Source organism: Anopheles coluzzii, chromosome X, assembly GCF_943734685.1.
Source record: "Anopheles coluzzii chromosome X, AcolN3, whole genome shotgun sequence".
Classification (NCBI taxonomy): Eukaryota; Metazoa; Arthropoda; class Insecta; order Diptera; family Culicidae; genus Anopheles; species Anopheles coluzzii.
Window position 1 is genome coordinate 8,888,197 of NC_064669.1, and position 24,045 is coordinate 8,912,241.

General features: G+C 48.0%; 2 protein-coding genes across 6 annotated transcripts in view; both read right to left on the minus strand.

Annotated features, from left to right (window-relative positions):
- The window catches only part of LOC120958277 (ephrin type-B receptor 4b), a 261,361-nt gene extending 249,411 nt beyond the window's left edge, over positions 1-11,950 (minus strand). Inside the window, exon 1 of the mRNA XM_049610553.1 lies at positions 11,841-11,950. The gene's annotated coding sequence lies outside the window, so the exon portion shown is untranslated. The remainder of the gene's footprint in view (positions 1-11,840) is intronic.
- LOC120956520 (uncharacterized) overlaps positions 1-24,045 on the minus strand; it is a 91,913-nt gene that overhangs the window by 25,147 nt on the left and 42,721 nt on the right. For 3 of the 5 annotated variants that reach the window (XM_040378050.2, XM_040378058.2, XM_040378040.2), the window contains exons 3-11: positions 23,319-23,947; positions 7,149-7,262; positions 6,742-6,996; positions 5,477-6,660; positions 3,812-3,903; positions 3,444-3,731; positions 2,805-3,341; positions 831-1,128; positions 146-589 (exon numbers count right to left, since the gene is read on the minus strand). In XM_040378050.2, the coding sequence (XP_040233984.2) occupies positions 146-589; positions 831-1,128; positions 2,805-3,341; positions 3,444-3,731; positions 3,812-3,903; positions 5,477-6,660; positions 6,742-6,996; positions 7,149-7,262; positions 23,319-23,444 (3,338 nt within the window). In that variant the 5' untranslated portion in view covers positions 23,445-23,947. The remainder of the gene's footprint in view (positions 1-145; positions 590-830; positions 1,129-2,804; positions 3,342-3,443; positions 3,732-3,811; positions 3,904-5,476; positions 6,661-6,741; positions 6,997-7,148; positions 7,263-23,318; positions 23,948-24,045) is intronic. The other 2 variants (XM_049610517.1, XM_049610513.1) reach the window with 2 other exon arrangements.

Consider the following 24,045-nt stretch of genomic DNA (forward strand, 5'->3'; position numbering starts at 1 on the left):
GTACTTGGCAGGAACAACGATCGGAATATAAAACACACACATACACACACAAGGAAACAGGGTAGAAAATATCCAACAACAACAACAACAACAGCGCAAAACAAAACACACACACAACACACAGCAATACAACAGCCGGGCGAACCTCTGGGCGAAGAAGTAGTTACGCGTGACGATACCACCCGCCGTCGTCGTGGTGATGACGTGCAGGTTGCCCAGGCTGCCGGCCGCCCCGAACAGCCGGTGGCCACCGCCAGTAGCACTGCCGAACGGGGTAGTCGTCACCAGGGAAGCGGACCGCCCCTTTACGGCCCTTGCCGGTCGTGCCGGGCGCGTGCCAGCTGCACCGCCCTCGTCCTCGTCCGCGTCGTCCGCGTCGTCATCGTCCGCGTCGTCGTCGTCGTTTGGCAGTCGGGGTGGTGTTGGCAGGGGACGGGAGCGCTTTTTCGGGGCGGACGCAGAGGTGAACGGTTCGGTTTCAAGGATGGGCGGAAGGGCCGGCACAGCCAGATCGGCTTCCGGGTCGAACAGGCGCCGCAGCGGCTGAATGTCGGTGGTAAGACGTGGCCTGCGCCATGGACGGTAGGCACTGCACAAGCGAAACCAAGGGAGGGAGAGCGAAAGACACACAAAGAGAGATGGAGAGAGAGAGAGAGAGAGAATGATGAGATAAACCACTTGCCACCCACTGGGACAAAAGCACGAGGGAGAAACGAAGAACGATCGCTGAACGCACAGTAACAGAATCAACCGACTGAGAGCGACTAATAGCGTCCTCTTTCACCTCTTTCAACCCCGCTAGAGCGTCCTGGGGCAGGCTGGTGACCTACCTCTTGAGCTGCTGCGGTTGCAGCTTGCCGGACGCCGGTGCCCCCTCGTCCGTCGTCGCCAGCCCGGACGACAGCTCGACGGTGGAGGACGCCGGCTCGGTCGGATCGGTGTCGGGCGTGTCGGCCGGCGGCAGCGACATCGGGCTGCTGTCCGGGTCGCTCTCCAGCATCTGGAACAGGTTGTCGTGGGCGGTCGCCCGCAGGTACGACACCCGGCGCATCTTGCGATCCTCGTCGTCGAGCAGCAGCGAATGGTGCGGCTGCTTCTGGCGCATCACCACCGTCGGCAGGGCGGCATCTGTGGACGGACAGCGAAACCGAAACAGCGATTAGTCGTGATCTTGTCGGTGAATGTTTGCGAGAAGGGGGTTAAAGAAGGTAAGTTTTGTATCGGTTAGAGGGTTGTGACGCAGATTCAACAGGTTTCATGCAGCGGCGCTCTTACGGCCTTGATGCGGAAGAGGACGAGAGAGAGCGATGTTTTAATCGGTTTAGAGTAGGCAACAAAAGGGCGGAATGCTGTGGTAGAACATCGAGAGTGTGAAGCAGAGTGAGTGACGGAGAGATAAAGAGAGCAAGATACGGTTATGGTCGGTGAGTGAAGCATGCCAAACCAAAGGGGGTCTACCACGAAGGGGCACCTCCGAGTGTTATGGATGTTGGTTTAGGGAGATTTTGGAGGACCTCGGAAAGGTTGGAAGAGAACCACTCAGTGCTGCAAAATGTCATGAGCATCACGAGATATTCAGCTACGAAAACAATGAACATATTCGTGATAGTTTGATGCTGATACTCAATGAAACTGCGTCATGACATGGGAGTGCTTGAGTCAAACCCAATACTCTGACTGACACGCTGAGCTTAATGCCGTCACAAGCATAATCATGACTTTTTTCTGGCTTTGATCAGTGCTTCCAGTCACCAACAACCATGACTGAAACGAATCTCAAATCAGCTCACGTACTCAACTGTGTTGATCAGCGGTGTGACTCAAACAGTTGGTGGACCAATTACATGCTTGATGACATTTTGTTCTGCACCCAACTCTTGGTCACTCACGTGGTCACGACATTTTCTGTCGGTGATAATCACGACATTCTTGAAATATACTTGACGTGTGGTCCCAAACAGCAAAATGATCGTTCTTTCTCGCTCAGTCTGCTTTGATTGTTTTGTCGGGTCAAACAGAGCGAAAACCCATGCTCATTTTGTTGCTTGGAACCACTCGAACGCACCGCATATCTCCCATAACTATTGCGATGCTCATCGACTGAAAATGTCGCGATCAAGTGACTGGCTAAGAGTAGGTTGTATAAAATGTCACCAAGCATGTGATAATCGTTTGAGTCTCACTACTGATCATCACAGTAGAGCTCGGGACGCTGACATGGATTTTGTTTCAGCGGGAATTTGTCATGACTGTGTCAGTGACATTTTGCAAAACTGATCACAGTAAAAAATTGAAGTCATGACATAGTGACTGACTAAGCGATGGTCGCAAAAATGTCATGAAGCATGTATTGCTCACACCAATCGTGTTGAGTATCATCTCTGATTATCACTATTGAGTACGTAACGCTGACATGGATTTTGTTTCAGTCAGATTGTTTTATGACATTGACAGTGACATTTTGCAGCACTGGAATCACCTACTACCAGACAAACGCTCGAATGTCCACTGCTACCAGTTAGTGCACATGCATGTCTCGCTCTCTCTCTCTATTTCGTGGGCGCCTCCCAAAGGCACCCCAAAGAAGTTAAAAACAGGGAACGCGGGAGGAGGCCGGGAAGAGTTTTAATCGTGGAACACATGCTCAACCGTTAATGTTAGACGGGTTTGGCAAAAAAAAAAATCATTACAAAAAACACGATTGGCATTGGATTAGTTTGGTAGCGAGAGAGAGAAAAAATGAAGAAAACGACCACAACCACGCAAACGTGTGTGCGTGAGCGTGTGTGTGTGTGTGCGCCAACCTGGGCAAAGGTTGAGCGTGGTGGGACGCATCGGTCCGGCCACGGGACGGAAGCCGCCGGGTGGTGGGGGTAGCTGCTGGGGCGTCGTGCCGGCCGCTCCTGCCGGATGCTCCCCGAGCGCCCCGAGATGGGCCAGCGGCACGGACGAGGTGGACGTGACGGACGATGCGACCGCGAGCGGCGACAGCGGTGCGAACGGGGGTGACGTCAGCGGCGGCATGCGGTGCAGCATCTCCACGTCGCCGAGCGGACCGTCGCCGTCCTCCCCGTCGAGCAGGTGGTGCAGGCCCACCATCGTCTGGTTGCGGTGCAGCTGCTTCTTGCGCATCTGCTCGGTGTCGGCCGCGGACAGCGGATGTTGCTGGCGGTGGGCGGCCGCGTACGTGCGGACCGGCGGTACCGGTCGGCTCGGCGGCTCGCCGTCCGACGCGAGCGATACGGCCGAGGACGAGTCGCCGGTACCGGGGCCGCCGCCGACGCCGCCACCGTGCGCTGCTGCTGCTGCTGCTGCTGGAACCGGACCCTGCAGCCAGAACGCTGTGCGAAGGGAACCATGGCCGGTGAGAAGGTCTGTCGGGAGCGGTGCGCGCATTGAACCCTCGCCACGCCCGTCACTACGCCCGTTGCTACCCTTATTACCTGTCGAGTTGCGCACCGCGCTGCGGTACGAATCGTCCCGGATCGGCTTCTGGCGCAGCATCGGCATCGGGGGCGGTACCGCACTCGGCTGCTGCTGCTGCTGCGGCTGATGCTGGTTTTCCTTATCCTTCTCGAGCGTGTCGAACGCGGCGTCGGTCGCTTGCAGCGTGGAGCTGGCGAGCGAGTGGCGCGAATCGCGCGTTGCATTGGACTCTACTGAGAGTGATCGCAGTCGAACCGGCGTGCGGCGCGATTCCGAATCGGAGCTGACCGAGCGGGGTTTGTCGTCTGCAAAAGTGGAACAATGAGAGCGGATCATCGATATAGGGCCTGCACATGCGTGGCGGTTTTGTTGCTCCTAGCCTTACCGATCGATTTGCGCCATCCCGTACTTTCGGCCTTCAGCTCAAACTCCTTTCTGCGCACGGCCACATTCGGCACGACCTGTTTCGTGTTGATGCTGCAAAAGAGAATAGAAGGTTGTGGGTGAAGTATGGTTGCAGCTTAACCCACTTTCCAGCTTGATGATGGAAAAACGCTCAACAAATCAAAGAATTGTGCCAAAATGCAATTAATTCTAGGTTGAACAATAAAATAGTATGACAGTTGTGGTGAAAAACAGTAATTTTGAAATTTTGCAGTCCTTTAGCGTTTATAGAGACATGACAGTTCACAATATATTGATTTGTAGGTCGCTACGCAATGGAATGACAATATTTAATCTTTTAAACCCTGAATGAAGGACTAGAAAACATTTCATTATTCCATAAACATCTTAATAACATCTAACCTTAAATATCTTCTTCTTTATGTAGCGTATGAAAAGTACTTTAGAGCACTAAAGCCACCAATAATGTTCTCTTAAAGGGTTTTTTTTTATGATTTAAAAATTTAATTTTTAAAAATAATTTACTGAGCTGTAGCTAGGAAAGGATGTTTGCAAAGTATTTGTTGCGAAAAAATACACATTCACTCAAAATGTCGATACGGACGGATTGAAAGAGGCTTTCCTCATTGTTTCATTGTTTTGCTAAAACTATCAAATGTAGTCAACCTGCCATAACTGGTTTTGATGTTAATTAACAACAATTTTAAGCGAAAAAAAACCTTTACATGTCAATAAATTGCATCTGTACGTTAGCACATGTAACGTTGCAGCTTAAGAGCAGCTCTAGAAATCTTCGGAGTTAGCGCTTAGGCAGAGATATACAGTGGGAACCCCTCATAACGACCTTCAATTATTCCGCATTGATCGGACATTTCATTTTCATCATGTTAATTTTTAATTCGTTCAGCATGATTTTCAACACATTGCAAAGAACTGTCCAACTCAATCCAGATTAAGACGTGTTGAACATTATGCTGAAGAAATGAAAATTTACAGGGTTTTCCAGGTCACTTTTGAATGTAAACATTGTTATTCAACATTGTTATATGACATTTAATTTCCATCATAATAACTTTTCATTTCTACAGCATGATTTTCAACACGACTTTCAGCTGGATTGAGTTTGACAGTTCTTTGTTATGTGTTGAAAATCATGTGTTGAAAGTGAAATATCATTTTGATACAAATAAACCATTTGATAGCTGTTGAAAAACATCTTGGATGTGGTGAATAATAATGTTTACATTCGAAACTGACTTGGAAAATCCTGTATCTGCCCTTATACCAGCACACTTGCGATCCTGCAGCCAACTATTTCACTTTCCATACAAATTGTATGGATATGAGAAAACTCGTTATGCGAGGTTCCACCGTACTTTAGCCGGCGAGATATAGTGATGGAATTTGAAATCACACCGTTACTCTCTGTGTCTGTGGGACGTATTCAGATGTCACATGACGTCAAAAACAAAATCTGATTGGTTACTCTGCTCCAATGATAACCTATTACCGTCTTTACATCAGCTTGAACCTGTTCCTCATTTTACTAACAGTGCTAGTATTCCAAATCCTCTACGGTCCTTTTAACCTTAGCAACGCATAGCGCATCTTGACGACGATATTCAACTGTCCCAACGATACCTACCGGCTCAGTTCGCTCTTGTACAGATCCATCCGGTCGATGCCTTCCGGTGACAGTGGCCGGCCCGACTCGAATAGCTTTGCCTTCTCCGACACCGCATGCAAGCTATGCGGAGAGAGGGGTACCGTTGCCGCCCCGGTCGGGGATGACGGTCCGGCCGGCACCGTTATGGCGGCCGGTGCAATCGCCAGCGACGGTGGGGCCGATTTCGGCGGCAGTTGGAGCGAGCCGCCGACGCCACCGGTAAAGAAGTGCTCGCGTATCGCGGACAGCTGCGAGGCGTGCTCGCGCATCACACCGTTGGTCGTGCTGCCGCCGCCAGCGTTGGTTGGCGGTTTCGGGCCCGGCGGTGAAACACCAGCGGCCGTGGGCGATGCGTGCGTGCTGGTCGACGGTGTGGAAGGTGCCGGCGCTTTGTCGCCTCCCGCACCGGAGAAGCCGGGCGAAAGGGGCTGCGTCGGGGGCCAAACCGATTTCTGGAGCCGGTTCGGGCGGGCGTAAAACTCGCGCTGCTGCACATCGTGGCCGGCGGCCGGGGTGGCCTGTAGTGCCGCCCCCGTCGTCGGTGGTCGCCGCAGGAACTCCTCCTTCTGCTCGAGGCTCTTGCGCATCCGGTTCATGATCGCGTTGTCGCCGTCGGCGAGCGGTGCACCGTACCCGGCGGCCTCGCCCAGCTCGCCCTCCTTGCCGCCGGGCAGGGCAATCTTCTGCAGAAACTGCTGGTGCTGCTGGTGCATGTACTGCTGCTGGTGCTTCAGCGGATCGTACTCGTACGGTTTGGCGCCGACGGGCGGCACGCCGGCCTTCTGCAGCGATACTGGCAGATGGTGCGCGGCCATCGGCACCATGCCCGGCCCGTGGCTCAGCATCTTTGGCACGTCGGCGTGCAGCGGCAGCAGCTGGGCCGCCTTCGCTGGGGCACCGCCGGTCACCGCCACATTGTCCGCCACGATCTCCTGCAGCGTGCTGTACAGCGACTCCTGCTTTTCCTGTACGCCCTCGACCGAGAGCGGCTGGTGCTGCACGATCGCCGTGGCCGGCTGCGGTTGCGGCGGCGGGCCATGGGCCGGTTTCGATTTCGGGTAGGCCCCGGTAGCCGACGATGCCGGCTTCGGTGCGTACACGACCGGCTGTTGCGGCTGGGGCCGCTGGTTCGTTTCGGGGTTGTGGGCGGTTTCGCTAAAAAACTGCGGCAACGAAAACAGAAGCAGAAGAAGTTAGATGTTAGGTGGTGCTGTTGCGACCGAGCAGCCCATTGCTCTGCTTACCGTTTGCAGGATGTCGTAGTTTTTCGGCACCACCTGCAGGGTGAGCGTTTTCGGCGTCTGCTGGATCGTGGCGACGACCTGCGAGTACGGGATGGAGGTGACCGGGACGCCGTTCACCGCCAGCAGCCGGTCGCCCTCCTGCAGGCCGGCCAGGTAGGCCGGCGTGTTCGGGTGCACCTTCTTCACGAACACCGTGTCCATCGGTTGGGCAAAGTTCAGCACGCCCGCCGCAGTGAGCGGATTGATCGCGTGTTCCTGTTTGGAGCGACCAAATGGTAATGAGAGAGAAAGAGAGAGAGAGAGAGAGAGAGAGAGAGAGAGAAAGAGAGAGAAAGAAAGAGATAAAGTGGTTTTAGTATTGGAGCTCTGTTTGAAAAAAAAAAAAAACGCAAGGGTCGGTCGCTTACCGTCAGGGATTCCGGCGGATAGACGATGAAGTGCCGCAGCGTGAAGCCGAAGTCGCCATTGTACCGGTGCAGAATTACGATTCTCGGTCCGCTTATCAGGCCCGCCGCGATGATCTGCCGTGGTCGGGGTCGGAGAGTTGGAAAAAAGGGAAAATAATTAGTCTCAAGCTTCGAAGCTTTTTTTTATTTACAATTGATTGTTATTGCTGCCGTTATCGTCGTGTCACTTGATTGTGGATGAGCTATTTAAATTGGTTAGCTAATTTAATGAGTTCTACAATCGTTAGTCTGTTTTGAGCATTAAAAATAGGATTTTTTCAATTTATACTTAAAATAGAAAAAGAAAAACATTTAAATGACTTTTAATGAAAGGTTACAGCTGGATGAGAAGTTTAAACCGAAACGTTTAACAGTTACTAATTCTAGTCATACAAACATGCACGCAAACATTTAAGCTACAAGCAAACTAATTCTAAAAGCAAACCAAGCCTTAACCCTTCCACCACAAGTATCAGTATTTGTGCCTTTTTGTTTTATTTTTTTTTAAAGCTACAAAATGTTGTTCCAAAAACCAGTACTAGGACAAGTCGTTAAGGTTCAATAAAAAGATCGCTTAGTGTCTTCAGTAGTGATGGGGAAAATGAAGTTTTCGTCGGAATCGATTCTGGCAAGCTCCGAAGTTTTCTGGTATCGATTCCGGATAGTAGGTCCGGAATCAGTAGCAGGAATCGTTTCCCGAATCGGAATCGGCTCCGGAATCGGCACCGGAAATGGCTCCGGAATTAGCTCCGGAATTAGCTCCGGAATCGTAGTCCGCTCTGGAATTGGTTCCGAAATTGATCCCGGAATCGGTTCCGAAATCAAAATCGGCTCCGGAATCGGAATTAGTTCCGGAATCGACTCCGGATTCGGTCCCGGAATCGACTCCGGAAGCGACTCCGGATTCAGTCCCGGAATCGATTTCAAAATCGGTTCCGGAATCGACTCCGGAATCGACACCGGATTCGGTCCCGAAATCGATTCCGGATTCGGATCCGGTGTCGACTCCGGAATAGGTACCGGAATCGATTCCGAAATCGGTTCCGGAATTGAATCCGGAGTCGATTCCGGAACCGATTCCGGAGTCGATTCCAGAACCGATTCCGGAATCGGTTCCGGAAACGATTCGAGAATCGAAATCGATTCCAGCACAGGAATCGGGTAGGTCAGGTTCCGAGCTCCCACCACTAGTCTTCAGACCCCAAAAATCTTCCAGCAACGGTGCCAACGCTATCAGTTAATGTGAAAGCACACCTGTGCGGTCAACATTTCGCTACAGTTAATGCGAACGAATCATCCTGAAAAAGCTTTAAAAAAAACCCATTACCTTAAGAATTAAACCAAAATCCAAAACAGTTTTATTACCAAGCGAATCTGTGTTGTATAAAATTGTTCAATTGTTTATTTACCTCGCAGCGTTTAACGGGAGAGCCCTAACGAAGCTCGTTACAGTGCAGTAGTTTTGCTAATCCAATTTTTGTTCTGATAATGTCAAAATTCCATGCAAGCTAGATTGATTTGTTTTGCAATCTACACTTGATTAGGGTGGACAGAAAATTTAGCTAAAAATCACCTACAGCCTGGAGGTTATTGTCGTCATCGCACAGTGTCACGATCTTGCTAGAATCTGGGAAGGTGTAGCATCTGTGTCAGAGGTAGCACAACAAAACAGAACATTCTTTTCCAAACTTGTGCGCTTTAAATATATTTTAGGAAAAACTATAGCTTCAAAACTCGAAGTATCTCAAACAACGTACGCAGAAAAAAAACCCCTCAAAGAATGACAACGCTAGATACAACGATGACAACCCAACCGGCACTACCGCAGTGACATTTCGAGCACAAGGTGCCCCCGATTAAGCGATCAATCAGACGGTGACTGCGTGCCAGAAGAAAATCCGCAATCGCTGACCGACATGGACCGCAGGCAAAAAAAAAAAAATAACTAAACAAAACGGTAGCTGCCGCACCCGGCCTCAAACGATTGCCGTTTTGCGCCCGACCGGATTGTTTGTGCCGTGGTTGCTTTAATCATTCCCGCTCTCGCTCAAAGTGTTTATAGTTTTTGGTGCAAAATTGTTGACATGTTTTTTTTTTTTTTTTCGCCCTATAACACCAAAGGCGGTGGAATGTTTGAAAGCGATTGCGCGCCAGTACATTGCGACTGGACTGGAATGGGGGAAACAGGGGATTGATTGTGGGGCGTAAAATTGCACCATCAAGTACGTATAGGTCGAAGTACGGATCGCCAAACGATTTGCAGGTTAATTGGGTAGGAGGTAAATTGCAATTTCAAATGCAAGCTCTCAGTGAGATCCCCCTCTACGGCAGCACCAACAAGCTAGAGCCGCTGTGCGAACAGACTGAGAATATGATACACTAGAGAGAGAGAGAGAAAAAAGGAACAAACTCCTATAAAACATACATTACAATCCTTCAAACACCAAATTTCTTGTGAAAAGGAAGTAGACGAAAGCGTAAGAGCCGTAATTTACTGTTCAAATTATCCTCTTATCCTGGTGCTGGTGGAAGGAAGATGCTATAATCGGCATCATTCAACCCCCTTCCTCCCTTCTCCTTCTCCTGTTCGTAAAAAAAATGGCGTAAAATCGCTACGACTGAGTAATGTAGCGAAACAAACGACGTTTTACAGGGAAAGATTCAATACGCCGATCAAGCGACGAACCCTGCGACACATAAAATTAGCGTTTGCGTAGTGTGAAATAATACCAAACGCAGTGTAATTCACCCGCAGTGCCTTGCGGTTGAGAAGAAAGAAACACGTGCGCGTACAGCACCGAAAAAAAAATCGCTGTTCCAACTGATTGACGTCAATTTACGTTTCTCCCCGGCGGTCACACATCGACACCGCTCGCTCGGAAATTGATACAAATGCCGAAAAAACAAAATCGTACCAAAAACTGCGCAGTCCAAAACTACAACATCTCGTCCACACCAATTGCGATTTGTTTTAGAGTGCTTTTAAAGTTTGGTTCCCATCCATGTCCCCCCCAACCCCCCCAACACCAGGCGCAATAAACATTTACTGTTTACACATTTGCCGGGGCAGCAAAAGATCGTTCTCGGCCTAAAAATACCGGCGAAGCTGCACCGTTGCACGTTGCCGTAGCGCCAGTGCACCACAGTGCGAACTTTTACGACTTGCGTCGACGCCCGTGTACAGGCAGGCAATCGCGAGCGCGCTTTTAATATTTTATTGCTTTACCGATGCCGGTGCATCCGGCCCCCCCCCCCCCCCTCTCGGTCCGACTGCAATAAATTGAAGGACAAAGGACGGCAAATCATTTGCGCTGTGGGCGCAGAGAGCGAGCTGCATCGATTACAGCCATTGCGCCCTGCGTAAAACAAAGGAAAACCGCACAGACTGCCGGGTCCGCCGTTTGTGTCCCGGTCGGGAGACGTGTTTCGGGAGCTGGTGCTCGTAAATTTGTGCAAAAATAAACCTCCCGCGGGCCACCCCGAACGCTTGCCACGTGTGGTCTAGGATCTAGCGGGCTGGGCGCATCTCGTGGCGCGAGATTGTGGCTCAAGGATGTTGGAATTTATTGCGCCCGCACAATTCTGCGCGAAGGTATGTGCACCGCCAGCTACCCACTACGTAAGGCGCGTGCGATGAGAAGAAACAAATGGTAGCATTGTTTTACGCACAACATCAATACTAAGGACTTGACGACCCAAAGGGAGTGCGTCTGCTTGCCTTGGCTGCTGTCCTACGTGCGTGCGTCCCAAAAATGGCTTACGCAAACGGCGTAATGAGCCAGGCCACCGTGGTGGTGTATCCTCCACGAAATTGGGTCACCCGTCGGAGGCTCGCCGGCCAGCCTCCGCACCGAACGCCCCAGCAAGGACCTTGGCTGTCCTGCCAGACAGGACTGCGGGCGCCCGCGCACTCCTAGCAATGCTGTCGCCTAAGAAGCAGCAAAGTTACTGTCCACTTTTACCACAACAACTACAGATGAAGGGGAAGCAGCTCAGAAGCGGACGGTTGGGATAGATGGACGCGACAAAACCCCAGCCCACGGGTATGTGTTTGGGTGTCTTCGCTTCCGAAAGCGAAGCACCCAATAAAAAATAAACCACACACACACACACACACAGATAGGTGAGAAGGAGCATCGTCTCCTCTCCTGTCTGGTTGCTGGTTAAATAATTTATTGTCACCGGTTATGGGACACACACACACACACACGGTCCCCGCTTCCCATTTTTTTGTTGTAGACACCGGGCAGCGAGAGAGAGATTATGCACATCGTGCCAGCCTTGGACACGATGGTGAGGCGGCAGTGCAGACCTAATAAAATGTAAGCTAATAATGCTGAGCAGGACTGGCCGGACGGACGGTCCACCAGCTTAGTCCGCTTTATGGCTTAACAAGCAACCGCGGAGAACCCAAAGCTTATCGTGCTTGCGCATACACACACAGCAGTTCGTGGGCTCTGGAACTGGTTCCAGAAGGCGGTAAGTGTAAGGGAACACACATTACAATTAAGACGGGGGGGGGGGGGAGATGACACCCCGGGGGATTGGAATTTGGGCTCTAGGCAGCGGAAGAAGAACATCAGCAACAAAAAATAAAATAAAAAAGCAAACCCCTTTACAAGCCGGTACAATGACTCTTACAACTCCAGACACGCACACACACACACACACACACACACACACACACACAGAGACGCGATCTTTCTCCACAGAAGAAAAACGAAACGATGTTAGACCAATAGGAAATTGTATTGCGCCACCGGGCCAGAAGCTGTAAACGGACGCGTACAAGTCGTAAACAAAGCAGGATCAAGGAAGTTTCGTTTTTTTGTGTTATCCGATTCCCTCCGCCCCGAGCAAGCGGGGCGAGCCCATCCGAATGCGAGACGAAATGTCACGATTGACTTGTAGCCGTTACTGCCACTGGACGCCTTGCGTTATCGAAATGCTGCTAAAATACTTTTAATATCATTAAATGATGTTTCGAAACAGAACGACATTTTAGATCAACAACCGACAAAAGATGGGAATTTTTAACATTCAAAAAAAAAACAAAAAAAGATCAATCTTAAAACACAGCTTAGAGAGATATTTATGTTGCGGAAAATTAATGAAGGTGTTGCTATGAAGTATCCAAGAAACCACGGGAAAAACATGGCATCCTTTGACCAATATGTTTGAGAACTGTTACCCAAAACATCAACTCAGGGAATTTCGGCTGCCAAATCACATATGAAACTCGAAGAATATTCGACTTAGGGAGGAATTCCATCACAATGTTCATCTTAAAGAAATTAAAAGAGAGACTTCACTGTACCTTCTAGTTACAACTGGTCGGTCGGAGTTACAACTGGCCGTTTCAAAGTAAAATATTTCACTTTTCTGCTGTTACATTCAAGCTTACTCTATTCCTTTACTCGATCAGAGTCGAGAAACTTGAAGAATTGCTCTTTGAAATATGCTTTTTTTATTTTAGTAGCTTGGTAGGAAAAATCAACTGAGACGAATAGCCGAAATCATAGTAGGCATCCAATTTGATTTGATTTGCCAAACTATCAGATTCGATCCATTTCCCGCTAGGATTTAGATGTCGCGAAATGGCTGGCTTGCATCGACTCTAGAGTCGAAAATACATAAACGCTTTCATGGACTACTTGACATAGTTTTAAAGTAAACCGTTTTTTTTAATCAATATTAAATTCGACGTATCGTAGACAACTCGACTAAGATAAATGGTGATGTCCCATAAGACCAAACTGGATAAGACCAACAGGAAAATAAGAGATATTCCAATGGAATGACATTTGAATAACATTTTTTCCATTATCTAACAGGAACATTCTCGCTCGTGTATCGGAGTTGTACGAGCATATACAACATCATTTCAGCTCTGTTCCATCCCTAAATAGCTTAGGATTAAATAATTGGGAAACTGCAAGGCAAAACTTGTGCAGAAAAACGTATCACCACAAGTCCAAGCTATTTAGCAACCACAACCACACACAAAACATGTAATTTTTAAGATGAAAATTGAAATTCTTCAAACTTTGAGTGCACATTTCATGTCTCTCAGAGGCTTAGAGTGAATAATTTGAAGTGACTATCAAAAACGAACTTGCTAAAATAACTAGTAAGAGTAACTGCAACTAAGAAACACTTTATCAGAGGGCCAAGAATGTTGTGTGCATTGTCACGCTGGGATTGTGACATGCGGACCGAGATTGTTCGCGGAAGAAGGGTTTAGAATTTCAGCTGTTTTATGCCATCCGGCCGAGGGGTTGCCATCGTCTCGCGACCAAAAGTGTCTTGATCTTGAACCCGATATCTCCAATGACGTGGGGGAATGGCACAGAACTCCGTACCGAGGACGCTGCGCTGCTGCAAGCAAAAAAGCTACTCCAAGTTGGCAAGCATCTCGCTTATCGCATGCTAGGACAAACACACACAAACACATATAGACGCACACATGCACGGGGGGAGTCAATAAAGGAGAGCCTAGAACAGAACACAGCACAGCAGGGACGAAACACACACAGAAAGCGAATGCTGCAACCAAACTCGCCCGAAACAAAATTATAGATACCCACAGTGTGGGCCGCGCCGAAATGGGGCTCCCTCGCTTACTGCGGCCACTCAGAGTTGCGGGCAGGAAGATTGATTGAAGAGGCAGCGGGTTTGATTGCAGATTTGTTTGGTGTTTTTTTTTTTGAGGGAGGGCGTTTTGTTGCGGACAGTGAAAATACTGTTACGAACTGTTCGCCGTTTCGCACGACGACCAACCTCTTTCAGGGTCGTCCACACATCCTGCATCTCGCCAGCGGTGAGCGACACTGCCAGGTTGAGCAGGACGATGTAATGCATCTCGTCATCGTCGTCCGGTGAACCGTCACCGGCGCAATCGGGTGGAGAGTCACCGGCCGCCACCATGCCGTACGACGGGTTCCACACGGCGTCCGGGCCGTCCGTCCACACCGGCTCGTCCGTGTCCGGCAAGGCGAACCGGCTCCGGCACCCAAGGACTGGCCCGCCCGGGGGCATCGGGGGCGGATTGCGCCGCCGCGGAAGCGGTGCACCCGGGGGATATGTCCGTGGAGGAGGGGGAGGAGGAGGAGCACGAGGCCGCAGCGGGAAATCGATCGTTTCGTAGATGGGGTTTTCGCTCCCAAGCGTTGCCGGCCGTCTTCTCGGGCGGGCTGCTGGGGGCTTACAACACAGGCAACCCATGCTACAGCCAACCGGGGAAGCTCTTTAGGGATAAAACACTACACACGCGAGCACACACACGCACACTCGCTGATCAATGCGAGGGTAAGGAGCACCCGCAAGACAGCGCAAGGATCGCACGGGGAAGGCAAACCAACAAAGTTCTTCGTTGTGGGACACGAAGTAATCGAGGAGCGCGCAAATACAAATTCCACAACGCGGGGATTAGGAGCTTGGAAATGCAAAAAAACTGAAAGTTCCTGATCGTAGGAGTACGCACTGATCGACAATGGAAATTGTTCTAGTTTCAGCTTCGGTTGCGAATTATTCTGAGTTCTTTCGAGGATAAACTAATCGGGAGTTGGAGCACGAAAAAACGAATATCACCATGCGGGGATTAGGAGTGTTGCACGCAACAATGAAAGATCCTGAACAGGAGCACACACTGGTTGACAATGGGAATTGTTCTACTATGAGCTTTGGAGAAGAATTCAGAGTTCTTTCGGAGGCACGAACTAATCAGAATTGGAGATGAAAAAATACAAATATCACCACGCGAGGATTAGAACCTTGGAACTGGAAAAGCTGGAAGATCCTGGTCACAGGAGCACACACTAGCCAACAATGGGAATTGTTCTACTTTTACCTTTGCTTAATAATTCCGAGTTCTTTAAGGGACACAAACTAATCCAGATTGGGGATAACAAAAAACGAATGTCACCACGCACGGGAGTGCTGCAGAACTAGAAGCACTAGAGCACCCACACACACTCACAATGGGAATTCTTCTACTTTGATCGTTGGTTGAGAATTATCTGCTGACTTTGAATTTTAGCAACAACCGGAGGGAGAAGATGGACACAAACACACTCGGGAAGCAACACTTCGGCGCAAAAGGCACGGGATGAAGAACTTTACTCCAGCTAGGTCGACTATCGACTGAACGGTTCGCGCTGCCCGATCGGCTCAAGAACTTGCACCGATGCGAGATGCCCTATCCCTCTGCCAGGCCCCAAACCCACTCGCAGTCGCGCCTCACCCCGGATCATCGCTCCCACTTCGCTTCCCGTTCGTCTCATGTTCATGTGTGGGGCTGGGTTAGCTATCTCTGCCCCGGCCATGTGTGTTTGCGTGCGTGCGTGTATCGATCACTCCATGCGCATGTTCTCCCCGCACGGTGGAGATTTTCAAACAAAACAAGGCGGGGTTTGGCAGCCAGCAAATGTCTAAGCCGAGAGGACAAACGATAGGTCCCGCGGGAGCGAAATAGTGCGATCGTACGATTGTGTGCGTGCGTGTTGTGCATTGCACTTTACCGTACCAAATTTTCCATCAGCTTTCTCGCTCTCTCTCAGTTACTGCCACCAGATGTGAAAAGGGGAGAGAAGATTGCAGTTGCAGTTGATCCGAAACACACATCCTACGCTGCGCGTATTGCAGGAGCGTATTGCGCACGCACGAAGGCATCGCTTTCCCGCGCAAAGAGATGTTCGCAGGGGATGCATGGATGCTGGTGGGCGACGAGGATGTAAGGGAGGATATGATGGTTCTGTTGTTTTGAGGCAGGTTTTAGGCAACAAGAGAACTGGGATGTTTTTTTTTGTTGTTGCTACGAAATTACGACAATGCTCAAGGTGGTGTTTGATGAACTAAGTTTGAGAAGTTTATTCCTAATTTTTTCAAAAAGTTTCAACAGCTCCTGGGAGAACAGAAAATAAAAGGCAATATTGAGTTCGCAAAGTATACTGAGGACCTTAGTTTACCAGTTTTTATAATATTATGGTAAACAATGATAACATTAATTACGAACTGAGGTTACACTTGAGCCTAGTACGACAAGATCCTAGAATTACAAGAACCTTGATGTCTGGGGAAGCGAAGCTAACATTAATTACGACGCTTGAGGTTACGCTTGAGCCTAAAACGATAAGAACGTAGAATCATAAAGAACCTAGATTTCTGGGGAACCTAGAATGCCTAAAGACCTGTATATCCTGGATTTAGGTACTTCAGTTTTCGAAGCATGTTTTGGGAATTTCTTTGCTGTTTTTTTAAGGTTCTTATTAAGTCTTCGGAGGGTTTATAAAACTTCCGAAGCGAGGCGGTCTGGTTTCGAATCAAATCGGTCCAGCATTGCATCAACTGACGCATCTCTCAGATAGACTATTAGGGCGTCCTCGAAATCCGCACAACAAAGCCATACAAGCCATACATGCTGATGGGAAGTTCTGATCATACTGTAATATAAATTATTCAAACAGTGCGTTGATTGTCCCGCGAATCTCAAAATGTAATTCTGAGACACAGACAACAATACTAGTTTGCTAAGAAAAGTTTGAACATTAGTAACTCATCCATTCGTCTAGCGATCAGGGGAGTTTGCGAGCCGCAATGCTCGGCAATTATCAAATTTCTACAGGCATGGTAGTTTGAGATTGTGCCTTAAAAACGTTGACGTTGCCACAGCGTGCCTGTCTGGGTGATGGGTTTTGTTTATCTTCAGCATTGAATTTGATACGCAGCGATTCTGTTTAGAGCGAAAGAACGAGGAATGATAGAAGGAAAACGACAAGTTGTGATACGCCGGTTAAGGCCTAACCTAACAAAAGAGGGATAACAATCGTACGAGAAATTGTCGCTCTCCTCGCATTCTCTCGCTTGGCATGCCATACAGGTTAGCAGTCAAAGTAGAATTTAAAGTTAGGCATGAAAATATTCAAAGCAATAGACCTAGTTTGATGCAACACCAATAAAGGACTGAAGTTCGGAGACCCCTGGGGACTTAGTTTGAGGTACTTTTTGTGCCAAAAATAACCCGGTTCCGAATATCTAGTAAAACTTTACCCATTAACGAGGTAACACGGCACTTAGAATTAGCACCGAGCCAACCGACGCATACTGACCACATGTTCCGGGGCAGTTCCGGGCAGTGTGCACACTGGATAGTGCACTAGAGAACAAAATAAAATAAAACACACATATCGTTGCACTGAATTTCATATTTCAACCTGCCTCAACAAAACCCCCGTACGAATGCTGTGGACCGCCCAACACTGCCCAAGTGCGTGCGGGCAGGAGATGCAATAAAACACGAAAATAAATCCACTCTCGATGTGCACACAAACCCAAACCCCAAGACTTCCTCCGCACACACACAAAAAAACGGAGGTTCCTCGCTTGCGGTGCATTTTTTTTTGCTGCTCTGTGTCCGCCCGGACGCGCTACTTTGTTTACATAGCCTATTAGCCGCCCCGGCGTAAGGGGAACCGTTCACGCAGAGTGTCGTGCCTCTTGCCATCCTCCAACAGGGTGCGTGTGACGGTTTGTTGCATCGTGTCCGATGGCCGCTACAACCCGTTCAACGCTCCCACACTGGTCGGCAGTGCGCGCTGAGGTAGGTGCGGGCGTGTTGCGCGAGATCCGGCCAGCATTAGGAGGGACAGATCCCACCCAACATTGTTATCTTAGGTTCGGGTTCTTCAAAAGTCGGGTTGCGATTGGAAACAGCGCAAATGGAAGGGGGTTGCGAACCTGCTTCCGGGATATATTGATTTTCTCCCGGTGATCTCCAACATCAAACGCTTTGTTTGCTGGTGTGTTTTTTTCCACTGTTGTTTCGCGCGCTTCCTGTTGATTTTTGGGCCCGGCGGTAGGTATCGACGATACGAACCAGCGGCACACAGATCCCACACCGGCAGCTAGCCTTCCTGCGGGCCCCTTCGTGGCAAGAGCTCACTTCCTGCCTAATGCACACGCTTACGAACGATTGAGCTAGCGAGTACCCGGCGGATACCCACACGCGGCGACGATGCTCCACCAAGCAGGCAAACCTAGCGGCACACGGTTCGCAACCCACAAAAGCACGCGTACAATGCGCGCGTCCGAATTATGCTTCTGCGCACTATTTTTAGAGTAAAGGCCAGATGTTTGTCGCCCGCGTTCCGGCCGGTATGCGGTTCGTAGCGAGTGCAGATGCATTCCGAGCATCACCAAGCCCCATGCGGGGAACGGATATTGCCTGGAGTGTTGGCGGAGCAATAAAACAGCGATCGCTCGCAACATATTCAATGTTTAGATGCGTTCGGATGAATAATGGTTCTGAAATTCCATCACATTGCTGGTGTGCTGACTGATTTCCTGCTGCATGACATCAAGTGCCATGTCAGCAGTTCTTTGCATTGCCTAATCAGTGCAACCTTTTTTTTTGCATTGGCTCGATCCGCGGACTCAGCCAACACCGGAGGAAAGCACTTCTTGGCTTCTTTCCCGACTGTTGGAGTGGGTGCGTTTTATCTAGCCACAGATGGAACCGGCATCCGTTCGGGAAAGTTATCAACACCTCGGAATGACATCACCGTTGTGTTCCCGGTGTGCCCTTGAAGCAAAAATAAACGGACCCCGGGGTCCGTCTAACACCTAGCCGAAAGGGGATGGAGGTTGTTTTTTTTTTTTTGGCTCACATGCCCTTAATTTTATTGCCTAAACGCGCCGCCGTCCAGGTTCGATTTCCCGCGCAAAGACGCTCGTTATTGCATCAAGATGTGATGTTCGCGCGCTGCACCTTTGCACAGCGCAATTCAGCAGTCTGGATGTCGGTGTTGTGTTATGGCAGAAATGATTCGAGCGTAGTAAAAACCCCGTTCTGAGGCAGGACAGTTGTGTTTTCATGGATGTTTTAAAATGTGCTAGTAATTGAATATTTTAGCACAGAGCACTTGAAATAAGTTTTATCTCCCTAAACCACAACCACTTCTACCATCAAACACTATTAATTTAAGAAACAAACACTTATTTTGTGAGTGTTTCGTTGCAGCTATAAAAAAACTGTTTATAATATGGAAGAGACTATGGGCCAGGATTATTTTTTTAATTTCTGTTGCTTATTTGAAAACAATATGAGCTGTCCAAAAATATCCAGTAAACATTTTGAGAATCTTATAGAATATGTGCTGTCCAAAAATATCCGGTAACATTTTTAGAATCTTATAGAATAATAATGTGGTGGTTATGTAGCGTTAAAGGTTACAGCGTTGCAGCAACACACGAGACACCTAATGAAATCCTAAGGATTTTTGTTAAGAAAAAATGTTGACACATTTTACAAAATAGTAGACTTTCTTAAGCCGGTCTCGTAGTACAGTCGTCAACTCGTACGACTTAACAAACATGCCCGTCATGGGTTCGATCCCCAAATAGACCGTGCCGCCATACGTAGGATTGACTATCCTGCTATGGGGGGAAATCAATTAGTCACTGAAAGCCAAAGCCCACAAGTGGTACAGGCAGGCCTTGACCGACATCGGTTGTTGAGCCAAAAGAAGAAGAAGAAGACTTTGTTGGTCGCTATGTAACGGAATGGTACCATTGAACTTCAGCACCATTGGTGCAATACCATCACTATTGGTACTACTACCAGCGCTATAGGTACGTTCGTCCTAGTGGTAGTGATTATTGTAGGCAGCACTATTAACGATTGTATTACAAAGATGGACACAAATGGTCGATTTTTCATGGAATTATCTTCACCAGCACTAACGAAACGGTAATTTCACATTCATTAGCAGTATCGCATGAGTCAGCAGACAAAATTTTACACCTGTATTAGTCGTACACTAACCGTGATGGCCCAAAAAGTGAAGCAACTTCGTTTAGCGGGCGTGCGTGAACAAAGAACGGCAAGCCACCACAATTTAAGCGGACATCGTGCGGCAGTTTGTGAACGTCGTACAAGCCCGTTCCGGCCTCTACAACATACTATTGATTGATACTATTAGAAAACAATCAGAGCATCGAAAGAAAGCTCTAGTTCCGAATGGCCAAGACAAGAAGCTTCGAGGGAACATCAAGACCCAAGTAAAATCAACTGCCGATGCAACCGGGCAAACATTGCAATAGTACCTGGGAAACATGTACAAACATATCAGGAAGTAGAAATCGCGTCCACAAATTTTGGACGAATTTCGGCGGACTTTCTAGTCCTCGAATCAGCGCTTAACATCTCGCAGTTACGTCCGTTCCAAAATTTTCTGTACCAACCTGAAGCAACATACTCTACTCCAACAAATTTTGGCGCGAAAACTGAGGAGGAATTGATAAAAATCGAAGGTACATCTTAAAAACATGAACGACTGCCAGCTTGCAAGGTCGTAGATTTGTTATTGTAGGTAAGCTTAAATAATTACCTTTCAAAGGATGCTCATGGGAAGAAATTATGTCTCTTAGATTTTAGAATTCCCTTAGAACCTGTTATCTATTCCTGAATGATGCCCTATCAATGCCTTTTCATTTTATTGATTTTGTTGATTTTTTTTTCTGACTTGGAGCGAATTCCAAATTCCAATTGGAGCCAAAGGGTTTTGTGAAATGCTTCCGCAGCGTCGAGCGGACAATAGCGCATGGTTGCTACTTTGAGCTGGTGTTCCATTTGTTGCATATTTCAATGTTTTATTAGTTGCTGGATGGCTCCATGTTTTCCAATTACTCTTACTTGAGCTATTTGGTTACATTAGTTTGCCACCAATTTAACTCAGAGGTTAAATAAATATCGATGTCCATTTTTTCCCCGCTACAGAGTGTCCGTTACTCCCACTTGTGTGTTTTGCTTGAAACTTGTTTTTAGCTCTTTTATGGAAAAAGCAATAATTAAAACGATACAAACGCTCTGCCGGTTCACGAATCGGGACAGTTGAAAGGCTTCGCACAGGCAAAAGGCAACGGCAGCACAGGTCGTAATTGACCCTACATGAACTGTTCGCTTTTTTCCTCTTTTTTTTGCAGATTTTTTACACATTTGTAGGGCTTCCCTACCAAGCGGTAAGGTGTATTTTTAATGAACCACTTGAAAACAAAAAGAAAAGAAAACAGTCTCACTGGCTGAGATTGGGTTGTGACAATGGAATAGAGCCGGTTGCCACGGTCTCTGACTGTTGTACATGACACGGCAAGCACATTCGAGCAGCCAGGCACAATTTGCTTGCTGGAAAAAAAAGGTATCATTTTCTGTTTCGCATCATTCGCATCAATCACTCAATGCGTCTCCCACCTGTGGCACTGTCGCGGGTCCAATCAACGCACCGCGAACGCACTGCACCGAAGCATAAGCGCATCCGGAAGCCTCACACACACACGCACACACTTTTGCTTCCGCTTCCGTACCGTGCGTGATGCAATTAGCGTTACGTGAGCCGTGCGCCTTATCGGGAGAGACGACTGGCGCGTCACCTTTTTTTTGTTGTTGTTGCCGTTTAGCCTGTCACTGTGTGTGTGTGTCTGTGTGTCATTTTCAAGCGTAAAACCCTCACGCTGCAATTTCATTGCCCGTAAGTAGTTTCTTGATTATTGTTTCCTTTTATTTATTTTTTTGTTGCTTGAATGAATGCTCTAACTGACGCTGACACAAATTTGACTCTCAATCTTCAATTGTAACAGCGTGAACACCGATGCTGGTATGCAATTCAATAAGTTTTGTTTTGAGCGTGAACAATTATTCATTTCACGCGGTATGTTGAGTTGATTTGTAACGGTTTTTGTGTTAAATTTCAAAAGAAAACGGTAAACAGTGAATTAATGTACATATAAGTTCAAATAAGTCCTAGCCCTAACCTGCGTGAGGTGTGACTTGCAAACGACTTGCCGTAAGTGAGCAAATATTCCGTAAAGTGCTGCTCATTTTGAGTTCGGTCGCTTCTCACTGGCTACAAACCCGATCAATTTTAAATATAGAAAAATGTTTTTAGTATCAAACGAAAGGAATTTCATTTCCATTTTAACCCTTTCACGATCATAAGATTTCTAAGACTAGAAATGCCAAAACAATACTATTGTTGATATGAAGGAAGATCTCTTAATATGAAGGAAAAAAAATCGATCCAACGATAATTTATGAACCGATAATGGGTTTTGTGGAGGGGAAAAATATTTCCCATGGTCGTGCGAGGGTAAATTAAAAGATTTTTTTAAAATATATAATGTTGATCTACAGATTAATGCAACGGTCCATCTTTCGAAGCGACTCATTAGATTCTGCACGGGCGATATATACCCTTATCTAGCTTTTTTTTTCCCAGTAGTCCATCACTAGGTAAAGCTCTTGAAGTAGTTTTCTCAATTTTTAAGCCTTTTTATGTATTTTTGTTATCCTCAAACTTTTACTTTAGGCAAGAATGCTGAACATTTATTGTTCCTTTTAACGCTTGAAGCTGCATCTCATCAAGTTGTTCAAAATTACAGGGATTTCCAAGCCATTTTCGAGTATAAACGTAGTTAAATGCCGCGTGCAAAACGTTAATCCAAAACAATCTGATTTTTCATTTCCATTATGATGATCATTAATTTCTTCAGTATGATTTTCAACACTTCAACTCTCTAATGCCGTCGTTTTTACACCGGGCTTTTAAAGCCGCATCTCATCAAGATTTGTTCCAAATTTTTAAAAACTAATATTACATGCATTTTGATGCATTTTACAGGGTTTTTCAACTCAGTTTTGAATGTAAACTTTGTTATTCACCGCATGCAAAAAGTTGTTCCACATCGATCTGACATTTCATTTCCATCATAATAATTTTTAAACAGCACAGCATGATTTTCAACACGTCTCAAGATGGATTGAGCTTGACAGTTCTTTGTTATGTGTTGTAAATCATGTGCTGGAACTGAAATTTCATTTTGAAACAAATAAACCATTTGACAGCTGTTGAGAAACATGTTGGATGTGGTGAAAAACTATGTTTGCATTCGAAACTGACTTGAAACATCCTGTAATAGCTGGAGCTGGTTAATAAGCCAAACTCTGGTACTATTAAGTACTATTTAATTAAAACAACAACAACAAAACACAAATAAACCAAACCACCCACAAGCAAGTGACGGAGAGTCAGGACCTTAACAGCGTGTTAAACAAGGCTGCTAATACAGCTGGTCACTTACCGCATTGGAAGCCGGTTTCGGGACGGTGGCGTGGGTCGGTGGCCCGGCCCCGATCGGATGGTGCGGCCGCCCAAGATGTGGCCCCGGGTGGCTGCCCCGGCCCGGTGGGCACCCATTATCGGCCATCCTGCTGCTGCTGCTGCTGCTGACGAGTTGTGCCGGCGTTGGTTCAGCGGCACCTTCCTACTGCGAACGGTCGGCGGCATCGGTAGCGGCAGGGAACGTCATACCTGCGCCGGCAGCTCTTTTCCAAACGCTCACGCGCCGATGGCACACGCACTTCGGCCCCCCCACGGGGGGATCACAATTCACGGGGTGGTTGGGATTTTTGGGGACGCTGGTGGTGGTTGTGGAGGAGGTGGTGGTGGTGAAGGGAGGATAAAGGATGCACCGCACTCGATGCAGGACCGCGGACGACTGATTCCGGTGCTCGGGCTGCGAGATGCAAATGAGTCGTCGTTTCTTCCTTTCCGTTCTGTCTTACACACACACACACAAACACGCGCGCACACGCGGGCTTTATCTCGGCTACAGTTTCGGCGACTTTCGCTTGCCCCGTGCTTGCCACGAACGGACGACCTCGACCAAAGAAGCTGTCGCTGCTGCTGCTGCTGCTGCTACGGGTTGTCCTAAAATGGGAAGGAAGAAAAAGAAAAGAGGCAAACGTACGATATGAGTGTCGCGTGTCTTGCTGCGCGTCCGTATGTATGACGGTTAAAATTCAATT